Source organism: Malaclemys terrapin, chromosome 1 (assembly GCF_027887155.1).
Source record: "Malaclemys terrapin pileata isolate rMalTer1 chromosome 1, rMalTer1.hap1, whole genome shotgun sequence".
Taxonomy (NCBI): domain Eukaryota; kingdom Metazoa; phylum Chordata; order Testudines; family Emydidae; genus Malaclemys; species Malaclemys terrapin.
Window position 1 is genome coordinate 123509229 of NC_071505.1, and position 11677 is coordinate 123520905.

Sequence of the window (11677 nt, forward strand, 5' to 3'; positions counted from 1 at the left end):
GGGCAGGAGTGGGGAGAGGGATCGGAGCAGTCGGGACAGGGAGCAGAGGGGTTTAGATGGGTTGGGAGTTCTGGGGGGGGGCTGTCAGGGGGTGGGGAGTGGTTGGATGGGGCGTGGGAGTCCCAGGGGGTCTGTCTGGGGGTGGGGGTGTGGATAAAGGTTGGGGCAGTCAGGGGACAAGAGGCAGGGAGGCTTAGATAGTCCTGGGGGGCAATTAGGGGCAGGGGTCCCAGGAGGGGGTAGTCAGGGGACAAGGAACGGGGGGAGGGTTGGGAGGTCAGGGGGGGCGGGAAGTGGGAGGGGCAGGGGCGGGGCTAGGGCGGGGCTTCTCCCGTCCTCTTTTTTGCTCGCTGAAATATGGTAACCCTATGCCTGGGGGGCTGCAAGCATGTTTCAGGAGGGCCGCCAAGCAGGGCCAGTGTTAGACTTGCTGGGCCCAGAGCAGAAAGCCGAAGCTTCATCACATGGGACTGAAGCCCGGGGCCCTGAGTCCCACCACCCAGGGCTGAAGCCGAAGCCTGAGCAATGTAGCTTCGCTGGGGCCCCTGTGGCATGGGGCCTCAGGCAACTGTCCTGCTTGCTACCCACGTAACCCCGGCCATGGCTTTTATATGCAGAAAACCAGTTATTGTGGCACAGGTGGGCCGTGGAGTTTTTATAGCATGTTGGTGGGGGCTTCAGAAAGAAAAAGGTTGAGAACCCCTGCTTTAGCAAGTCTCTGCTGAGCATATGAGGAATGCCATTTTCAAAGGCTTATGACTTGGCCAAGTCTGGGCGTATTTTCATGGAACAGCAAAAACTCTAAGATAAAGGCCAGCCCCTAGCTGAATTTTTAAGACCCAGCTCCAAAACATGGGAGGATTGGAGCATTCCAAAGGAAAGAAAGGTCACCAGATTTTTTTAACATTAAAAAAAAACCAACATATTTTTCCCTAGCTTCCTTCTCAAAAACACCTGAATTACTTCGGCTGAAATTACTTTTTGATTTAGTTGTTATAAATAATAAATGATTATTTATTGATTTAATCAGCCTGCAGAAGCAAACACCCAGCTTGGAAAATTTCAGGTGGTTAAAGTTTGGCAAAGTATTAAGCAACTCAAAACTGGGTCTTACAATGGGAAGTGTCAAGGAACCTTAATAATAGCAGTGCTACCAGCCCTGCCTATATTAGGTCTAGATTGTCTCTCAACCTGTGCTCCTGTGTGGGGGCATGTAGCGGGGTGTTTACCCCACTCCTGCCTGAGGGGTTTAAAACAGCCCTGGCAGAGGGCTGGGGCAAAGGGAAAAGCTACTGGGCTGATTGGGGAAGTAGCCACAGCTGGGCCATGCCCCTATCAGGCCCCAGCTGGCCTGTATAAGAAGGCTGGGAGCCAGGAGCTAGACAGGATACCTGGGTGGAGTAGGGCTGGGGAGAGCCTGGATAGCCCCAGCCTGGATAGCCCCAGGCTGTGGCCTGGTAATAGGCCAAGGGGTACTGGGGGTTGCAGAGGGCAGCCTAGGGCTAGGCCAAGGCAGCAGGTCCGAACCCAACCTTGCCGATGATGAGTGGCCTATATTGCAGTCTGCCCCAGAGAGTGGGGGCTAGATGGTGACTGGCAGTGGCCTTCACCTGAGGTGAGGTGGGGGTTCCCCTGGGAGGGGAGACCTAGCATATGGGTATTGCCAGGGGGCAGCACCCAGAGCAAGGGGCACCGGGGTCCTGGGAGGGACACGGGAGCCTGAGGAAGAGGACAGGCGGATCACTGGCCTGCAGAGGGTGCTCCAGAGGCTGGAGAGCTAATTCCCTGGATAACCAGCAGGAGGTGCCGCAGGGGTGAGTCCGGACCCTCTTACAGGGCATAAATTGAAGTTCTAGCCCTTGTGCTTGTGAAGGAAAACACAAAAACATGAACCCTAAAGACTCAAAAAACCAGAAGGCAAATAAAAATAACCCTAAATTTATTATTTTCGTAGAAGTTCCTGGGGAAGAGAATGGGGAATTACAAAAGTCAGATCATAGCAGAAATGGGCTAATTATTTGGCAATGGAGTCCAGAGCAGCACAAGAGATAGCTATTAGAAAAAAATACCAGGTGACTGTCACTCTCACCACTGCAGAGACAATGGAAGTTGGGAAGAGGGTCTAAAGGAAACAGGCAGGTGAGACAGTTGGACTCCACGTCTGTCTTTCTGACAGCATGTCTAATTTGTGGCCAGACCTGGGCCTGCTACTGCCACCACCAGGAACAAACACTACAGTCCACTGCAGCCTTCAGCTGATTCATCCCACTTTGTCTGACACTGCTTCTGGCATACAAACCAGCCAGCTTTGCGTACGCTGCCCAGCAGCCTTTCAGCCTGACTTTCCTCTCATTTATATCTGTGCAAATCAAGGCTGTCAGTGGAGTTATAGCAGTGTAAAACTGGTGTACATGAGAAAAGAATCATCCCATTGTGTCCATGCTCATCAATCACTTGTGTCACGCAAAGGCTGCTGGCATTACCAAGCAGCAACCAAGAGAGTGCGTATGAGCACATAAGGAATAGAATCTATGCCATGATCCACTCATACTGGAGTAATAATACTTAATACCTTTTAAATCTGCATAAACATTAACCAATTAATCAGACAAAACTGTAGTTGAGTAATTCCAGGTGGTGTTTTAGTTGGTGAGTCAAGATGTGTATAGACCACAGAACCCCGGGAAGATTGGTCCTATGCAACTGTGCACTGTTACATGTGCAGTTATATCATTATTATTTAATATTTATATACTAGCACCCAGAGGCTCCACACAGAAACCCCATTGTGTTAAGTGCTACAGGAACACCTGGTCCCTACCCCAAAGAGCTTACAATCCGAGAAGACACATGAAACATGGGGCAGAAGGGTACACACAAACATACAATTTTTATTGGCCAAGTGAAGCAAGGTCTTACACTGAACTCGATGGCATTTCTGTGTTTGTCTGTAACATGGTCACTTTTGAATACTGCATCCGATCAACCCCAGAATTTCAGAGATGGGAATGGAGGGTACGCAGAGCCCACACATGATGGGGAAGTGGCAGAATGGGGTCTGTGGGAGAGATGGAGGAATGAGGTGGCACACAGAGCCCCTCGCATGTGGCAGAGGCAGAAATGGGGGACACAGAGAGTCCTTGGTACTGGAGGAGGGAGTGGGGAGGTTGCAGGGAGTCCCTGAAATAGAGGGTGATGGGAGGGTGGCACCTAGAGGTTATGGGGAAGAATGGAGGAATCCAAAAAGTCCCTGGTGTGTGCAGTGCACTCATCCCAGAGAAGGAACAAAGTCTGGGCCCCTCTAGTATACATTTGTACCATTTTTTTTTTATATTTGTAAGTAAACTAAGTGGTAACTAACCCATCTCTCCCTTCACTGGCTGATTTTTTAAAGATACCATGCCAGGGACAATGAGAAAGGATTTGAAGAAGGGGAGCATAGTGAATTTACAGGTCAGTTCAAGAAGGACTTTGCTATGTGTAAGTGTCCTGTCCGTGTTTATTTAACAGAGGGCCTAGGGCCAACCTTCATGTTTCTGGGGAATAAACTTAATTGTGTGGCCACAGGATTCCAGTGCTGGATTAAAAAAGCTCAAGACTTTGTAATAATACAACTCCAGCGAGTACAAGATGATACAGGAAGTATCTGATAGTGACAGCAGCTGCCACTGGCATTTGACACAGCATAACAATGCAGACAAGTAGGAGTTTGCATGGACCACTTGGGCAGTAACTTGATGCTGATATTTGCCCAATGCTGACATTTTCCCAGATAGAATTCTAGCTAATTATTTGGCAGAATAGCCAAGGTGGAAAGACAGCTTCATTATTCACTTGAATAACTCTGCTTTCTCAAGCTACCAATTTTGCAAAGTGAAGAAAATAAAGGGCATTAATTTGTAGGCTTTGACCCAAGAACGTAAAATACACATTCATTCAGAACAGGTGCAGTAACGATAACCATCAAGAAGGGCATTGTATATCAGCTTGAAAGTGAGGCAAATATATAGTTCGGGTGTATAGCTGACTAGCATCATAGGAGCATAGCATCTGGATGACAAAACTGGTGAGCTACACCATACTTCAGGGACCAGTTGCATCCCTGGTTTAACTCCATTCAAGTCCATGGAGTTTAAACAGAGATGTACGTGGCCTTAGGCAAAGCTTCTGGAGAAATATCTTACAAGAATCCCATTATTAATTTTGTAATAACGTTTATTAAATGTATATATAGAAATTTTATTTTTTTGAGATGGGCACATAAGAGTAAGCTGTATGAGTGAGTATATCACAATGAGTTTTGACAGGCTGTAGTATAACAATAGCCTTCCTGCAGAGTATTACACATCTTATCTCATCTGTAAAGCAATCTGCTGTAAAGGTTCCAATTATTTCATCATATACAGAATGGTATTCCATTTTACATTCACAACCAGTGCAAAACATAATGGTAATGGGTCACATTCCTCCCTGATGTACCTCCACTGAAATCAATGGAGTTACACCGGGGAAGAAGTTAGTGACCCCTTTTCTTTAAAAAAAAATAGAAAGACAGACTGCAAGATGCCTGACTAGCATTAACGTTGCAGAGGTAACATATAGTTTCCTTGTAATTATATGAAGAATGTATCTTTTGGGTTGCATGTATGATTTTTTCCAAGATCAGGAATTTCCAAACTTTGTTAAGTCATTTATTGGAGGCAGATGTTAGGATTAATTAGGGATATAAAGAGTATATTTATCTAGGCTGCTGTCAGTAGCAATCACATTAAAGTAGGATCTTTTTCTCCTAAGTTTATTACATTACTCCCAGCAGGACCACTGACATTAAATTTTCCACTATGTTACAGCATCCTTTATCTTGGGTCACTCCCAATATATGTACCCACTGCCAAGCACTCTCACCAACACAGGTTCAGTATTGTATTACCCAGACTGTGTGGGGTGAAATTGTCTCAGTACAAGTTAAATAATTTTTTGGTCTACCATTATGCATATTCAGACAGCACCGCTCATCAGAAATATGGATTTGTAGCCATTCGTTTCTTTTCTTGGCCAAATCAACAGCCATACGAGGAATAACTAGGATAGATCCTTCTGTCATTTGATTGCAGCGTGGGACTGTGGAAGTATAACTGCTAGAAGCACTGACCTCTGTCAATTGACTAATTCAGTTGTTGTTTATTTTCTCTTTTGAGTGATTACCACTAGACCTAGTCAAACAATAAAAACCTATTTTCACAATAAATAAATGGATAAATAAATAAGATCTTGGGGAAAAAAGATTGAAAATGACACTACATTTTTCATGAAAAATTTTGACACTATTGATAATATTTTGTGTGAAATTACTTTTTTTTTTTTTTTAAAAGGCCACATTTTTTACTTAAAAAGTCTGACTAGCTGTAGTTACCAGTGAGGTCCTTATCAATATTTTTTTATTGTAAGAGGTAAGATAATATTATGGACGGCATAGGCGCCAACTTTCTCCTGCGCCGGTGGATGCCCGCGCCCCTGCCCCTGGCCCCGCCCTAACTCCACCCCGTCCCTGCCCCTGGCTCCACCCCCATTCCAATCCCATTCCCAAAGTCCCTGCCTTAACTCCGCCCTTCCCTGCCCCTATTGGATCCCTTCCCCAAATCCCTGCCCCAGCCCCGCCTCTTCCCCCAGCAAGCCGCGTTCCCCCTCCTACCTCCTCCCTCCCTGCCCCGCAAATCAGCTGTTTCGCAGCGCAAGCGCTGGGAGGGAGGAGGGGAGAAGTAGGACGCAGCGGCACACTCACGGCGGAGGCGAACTGGAGCAGGGGGACAGGGCGGGGCCACGGGGAGCTGCCAGTGAGTGCTGAGCACCCACCAATTTTTTTTCTTGGGTGTTCCGGGCTGGGTTCTAGCCCCATTTCTGCTTCTGGGTAAGTTAGGGCAAGTCACTTTTTCATAGATTCCAGCGCCAAAAGGGACCACTGTGATCATCTAGTCTGACCTCCTGCATTACACAAGCCATAGAACTTCCCCCAAAATCAATTGCTACGGCAGATCTTTTAGAAAAACATCAATCTTCATTTTAAAATTGTCAGTGATGGAGAATCCACCATGGCTCTTAGTAAGCTATGCTTATAGTTAATTACTTTCACTGTTAAAAATGTATGCTTTATTTCCAGTCTGAATTTGTCCAGCCATTGGATTGTGTTATACCTTTCTCTGCTAGACTGAAGAGCCCATAATTAAATATTTGTTTCCCATGTAGGTTCTTACAGACTAATCAAATCACTCTTTAACCTTCTCTTTGTTAAACAAAATAGATTGAACTCCTTGAGTCTATCACTATAACGCATGTTTTCTATTTCTTTAATCGTTCTTGTGACTCTTCTCTGAACCCTCTCCAATTTATTTGCTTCCTTCTTGAACTGTGGACAGCAGAACTAGATACAGTATTCCTATAGTGGTCACACCAGTGCTAAATACAGAGGTAAAACAACCTCACAACTCCTACTCGAGATTACCCTGTTTATGCACCAAGGATTTCATTAGCCCTTTTGACCAAGAGCTCCTAAGCCACCTCTTATAAAACTCTTGGATGCAAGTTATCCAGAGCTGCTAATTTAAAAATGTCTAACGTTAGAAGCTGCTGCATAATATGCTCCTGAGATACCAGTAGAATGAAAAGAATGTTCTCATCATATAATATGATTACATTATGCTTTTTTCCCAAATACAGAACAGAAATATCTCTTGAACACTTCTGTCTTTTCTGCATTATAACTCAAATTCTACTATTTCCATCTAGTAATGGACCAATATCACAGGTAGGATTCTTTTTGTTCCTAATATACACCGCTACCTCGACATAATGCGACCCGATACAACACAAATTCGGATATAACGCGGTAAAGCAGTGCTCGCGGGGTGGGCGGGACTGCACACTCCGGTGGATCAAAGCAAGTTCAATATAACGCGGTTTCACCTATAACACATTTTTTGGCTCCCGAGGACAACGTTATATCAAGGTAGAGGTGTACTTTAAAAGCTCCTTCCTATTGTCCTTAATGGTGTTGGCCATGAATTTCTCCCTGTGTCCCTTTGTTTCCCTTACCAATTTTCTAATATATATATATATATATGTACACACACACATACACCACAACAACAACAACTGGAAGAAAGGGAAAGTTTATAATTTTGTTATAACTACCTTCACTTCTCTTGCAAAACCAGGTCAATTTTTTAACCTGTACAGCCTTCTTCCTCAGTTGTGGGTTTGTGGCTTTTTGGACATCTAATAAAGTGTTCTTAAACAATTCCCAATTATCATTCACGTTTTTCTGATTTCTTCTCCCCAGCTGATCTGGTTCATAATTGTTTTCAGCTTTGTGAAATTGGCCATGTTAAAGCCTCAAGAATATATATATAATTTCTGGTCTGGACTTTATTCTGCTTGCACGTTATAAATGTGATCAAATCATGAACACTTGAACCTAAGTTACCATTAATTTTTAGTTTTGTGATCCGTTCCTCTTTATCTGTCAAGAAGAGATCTAATATAGAATTTCCCTATATTGGACACAACACTTTTTGAGTTAGGAAATTGCCATTTATAATATTTAGAAATTCCTCGGATGTTTTAGTACTGGCAGCATGAGATCTCCAGTGCATGACATTCAAATGGAAGGCCCCCACGATCATGTAGCTTCCCCCCCTAAACCTTATCGACAGGTACATTAGGAGACAGTTATCGTATTCCCTAGTGTGATTTGGAGGTCTGTAGCAGACACCAGTTAATACTCTTATGCTTTATCTGTTAGGACATTGATCCATAAGCATTCAAGATAATTTTCTTCTGAGTTATCAGTTACTCGGAAACAGGTAATGCCCTGTTGACAGAGAGTGCCACTCCCCCTCCCCTTTTGCCCACTCAGTGCTTCCTAAATAGTTTATAACCATTGATTTTAACATTCCAATCATGGGAATCTTCCCACCAGGTTTCAGTTATATCAACAAAATCGAATTTATACTCATAAATGAGCAATTCCAATTCCTTCACCTCTCTGTGCCTCGGTTTCCCAATCTGTAAAATGAGGATAATGATACTGATCTTCTTTGTAAAGTGCTTTGAGATCTGCAGATGAAACGCAGTCTCTAAGAGCAAAGCATCATTATTACAGTGTATATATGGTACTTAGAATAATAGGGCCCTGATCTCACTGCGGCCTCTGTGCATCTATAATGTTACTACTATAACAACAACAATAATAATAATTGTGAGTTGGGTGACTATTCATAACTACTTATGATTCAATGGTTGTAAAGTTATGGGAACTAAGCAGTTGCCTCTTGACACTTTATATTGTTTTGATGTGCATTATGGGGGGGACACAGGGTAGTAAGGCATATTTTATGGCTCACCAATACAAACCAATATGGGGTTCTCTAACGAACCACTTTAGATTCAAGAACAGTAACACAAGACAAAACTGAAACCTCAATAAGCTGAAATAATTAAATAGAACTTTTAGTGCTTTCTGCATGTCATAGATTTTTAGAGAGAGAGCTAAAAAAGGCAATAGCTATCAGGTTCTACTCCTAGCATTTTTGGTCCACTGGTCGGTCTGCACTACACTGCAGACATCTGCCAAACACTGACCAGAATCATTAACAGCATCATTATTAGTTAAGTATAAAGAAACAGCAGCTGCAATAAGCACTTAAAACTCCAGTGGACAATAACAGGATCTTTCATCATGGAAGACTATGCACTTTTACACTGGTACATCAAGAGAAACTGGAGAAGCACATAACATTTTGATAAAATATACAGTCAAATGAAAAGAGTCAGTAAGTAATCTTTTTACCCGTAATGTAAAACAACACGATTTTGCCATTGTACTGAGAGAGCTAACATCTGTTCTCTCAGTACAATGGACTTGAATTTTCCAGAAAGAGATCATCTTATTACCAGGGGGGAAAGTCATTCAACGATGTGTTTAAAAAGAAAGAGTCCATTCATCTCTGTCTGTTTCCAGTTTTATCAGGTGGGTTATGAAGCTACCATATTGTCTGCTTCTTTGGCAGCAGCACTGTATCCATATTAATTCAGTCTAAGCATTTGTTTGAAAATGGAGAGAATAATAAAATAATATGGTGTTAAAAGCATAGATACTACAGTAATCAGCTCAAACTGTTTACTGCAGAAACACATACTTATATTAATAGGGGGCATGTCTTACTATTCTGTTTAACTGTTCCAAGCACATGTCCTCACTGAACACTCTGGCTTTCCTTTTGCTTAGAGACAGGAATGAGGGTGGTGGTGGAGTGCTGTCACTACATCTGCTTCAACATATATCCGGCCTTTACATATTTATCTTGGGCTAGATTATGACACATTACTCTCACTGACTAGTACCTTCCTCCTTCAGCAGTCCAGGTGGAATCAATGGACAAGGGTGCTCCAAAAAAGGGTAGCAGCAACTGGCCCTTTATTTTGTATGCAGTCGAAAATCCCTAGGAGAGGGATCTATATTTCCCATTCACCCCGCCCAACCCCGCAGTAAAGTGCCCTGGCCACAGAACTCCCCCTTAACTTCAAAGGGTGTTGATGGATGTCAATGAACGTTTGAATGGAGGGCAATCCATCATCCCAGTATCTAATTTATTGCTTTCCAAAGCTCTTTCAGCTTCAAAGATCCTATCTTGAAGCAAATTCTTGTATCTAATATGGAGACTGAGCCCCACTGCCACTGTTAAAACAATTCGATTTGTCAGGCAGTGTATCTCATTTAGTTTTTGTTGCATAAGTGTGTGCAACACTTTGACGATGTAAAATTCAATACAAGCCACACACGTTATGTCTGCTCACGTCGCTGTGTTCTGCGATCCAGACCTGGCAAAGGAGAGGCAAACCCGATATAAAATAGCATGGCTATTGCTCTGTATGGTTTCCAAAGTGCTGTGCAGACATTGCTACATAGCCTGTTACCGTGCAGACATAAGCCCATCAGCACAGAGCCCATCAGCTCAGGCTGCGTTATCCCGTATGTTACCGAGTTAAAGCAGCCACGGGGAGGGAGACAGAGCCTGGAACTTGTTCAAAACCCAAGCCCCGGGGCTCAGCTGGGGAAGAGGCAAACCCCAGGGGCAGTCAGTGCCTGGGCGGGGAGGAAAAGGCCGCTGCCCCCGGCTCGGAGAGAATGAATCTGTACCTGATTTGGGATAGGTGACAATCCAGACATCACTGCCCCTCACCGGGAAATTGGCGATCTCCTCCATCTTCCCCCGGCAGAAGGGAGGGAGCCGCACTCCATTGTATTCAAAGTATTTGCTCTCAAACTCCCCGGGGGTGCTGGGGGTCTCGGCTTCACTCTCCGCCATCCTCCTTCCTGCCAGGGGCGGGCCAGGTGGGCAAGGGCCCCGGGGAGGGCTCAGCCTGGAGATGCGGGTTGGGGAGGAGGGAGGAGACTCTGCGGGCTCAGCAGCAGCAGCCCCCACGCGGCCACACGCCCGGGAGCAGGAGGTGGCGGGTGCCGGCCGGCGGCGGGGTGCAGGGGGGCAGAGAAGCGGGCAAGGCGGGCTGGGGAGAGGAGTCCGACCTGCAGCGAATGGGCTCTGGCGCTGGTGATGTAATGCGGCGCGGGGCCGGCGGGAGGATGCAGCAGCTCAGCTCTGAGCAGCGGCGGCGGCAGCATTGGTCTCCTCGCCACTGCTTAACCCTCCTGGTGCCGCGCTGGAGCGATGCTCCCCCCCCACACACACACACACAGCAGGGAGGTGGGGCCATGGGCTATGCGCACCAGGCTGGTGGCATCCTGGGATGCAAGGGAAGTGGGGGGATGGAAGAAGGGGTTAGTGATTTGATTTGCCTTCCCCACTCCAGCCCATGGGTTGCAGGGCGCACCCGCAACCCCTCCAGTCATACACGACCCCATGGAGAAGTCCGCCGTGCAGCAGCCCCTTCAATGGAGGATGACCCCAAGATGTCATTTGGGCTGCAGGGGGTTGGGTTGTGTCTTCACAATCAACCCCTCATCCTGCTTCCCCACCGACCCACCCATGCATTGGGGCCACCTCTGCGGGGTTGTGGGATGAGCTAAATGTGTCCTTTGCAGCATTGCAAGGGCTCTTCTTGGCAAAGGTCAGGGAGTGTGATGAAGTGGGGGCTCGGAGTCAGCAATAAGTTATCAGGCAGCAGCAGTGACCCCTACAATATCTCTCAGGCCACAAACGTTATTTTAGGGGTGGTGGCCATTCTGCAGACAATGCTTGTGGGAGGGAGGATCTAACCCATCAAAACTAAACCTACCCTAGCAACTCATGGATGGGTAACAGCCCAAACTCCAGCTAACGGGGTCCATTGCTGGAATGCTGGAGGCTTCCAAAGGCAAACACGCCTCCCCCACCCCCCTATCCCCATCTTGTCTAAACTGGAGACATTTGTAATGATAACACCTGCTTGGATGCCCCAGCATGGCCAAAAAACAAAAATACAGATTAACAAAATTAGAGTGTGTGGCTCATTCTTGAGAGGTGAAGGCTAAAAGTGTTAATGGGGCTGAAGACAGCAAGATGGTGTTATAATTAGACTCCCAAAAAAGCCTTATAGCTACATGTAATTCTTCAAAAGGCCAGGTACAGAATAAAGGTCTAAGCAGCAAAATGTCTAAAAGCGTGAGGAAGGAGAGAAGCCT

General features: G+C 45.6%; 1 protein-coding gene across 3 annotated transcripts in view; it reads right to left on the reverse strand.

Moving 5' to 3' along the window:
- The window catches only part of SULT4A1 (sulfotransferase family 4A member 1), a 37941-nt gene extending 27278 nt beyond the window's left edge, over positions 1–10663 (reverse strand). For 2 of the 3 annotated variants that reach the window (XM_054016318.1, XM_054016316.1), the window contains exon 1: positions 10196–10657. In XM_054016318.1, coding sequence (XP_053872293.1) covers positions 10196–10364 — 169 coding nt within the window. In that variant the 5' untranslated portion in view covers positions 10365–10657. Of the gene's footprint in view, positions 1–10195 lie in introns of all 3 variants that reach the window. The other variant, XR_008443585.1, reaches the window with a different exon arrangement.
- Between the last annotated feature and the right edge of the window lie 1014 nt (positions 10664–11677).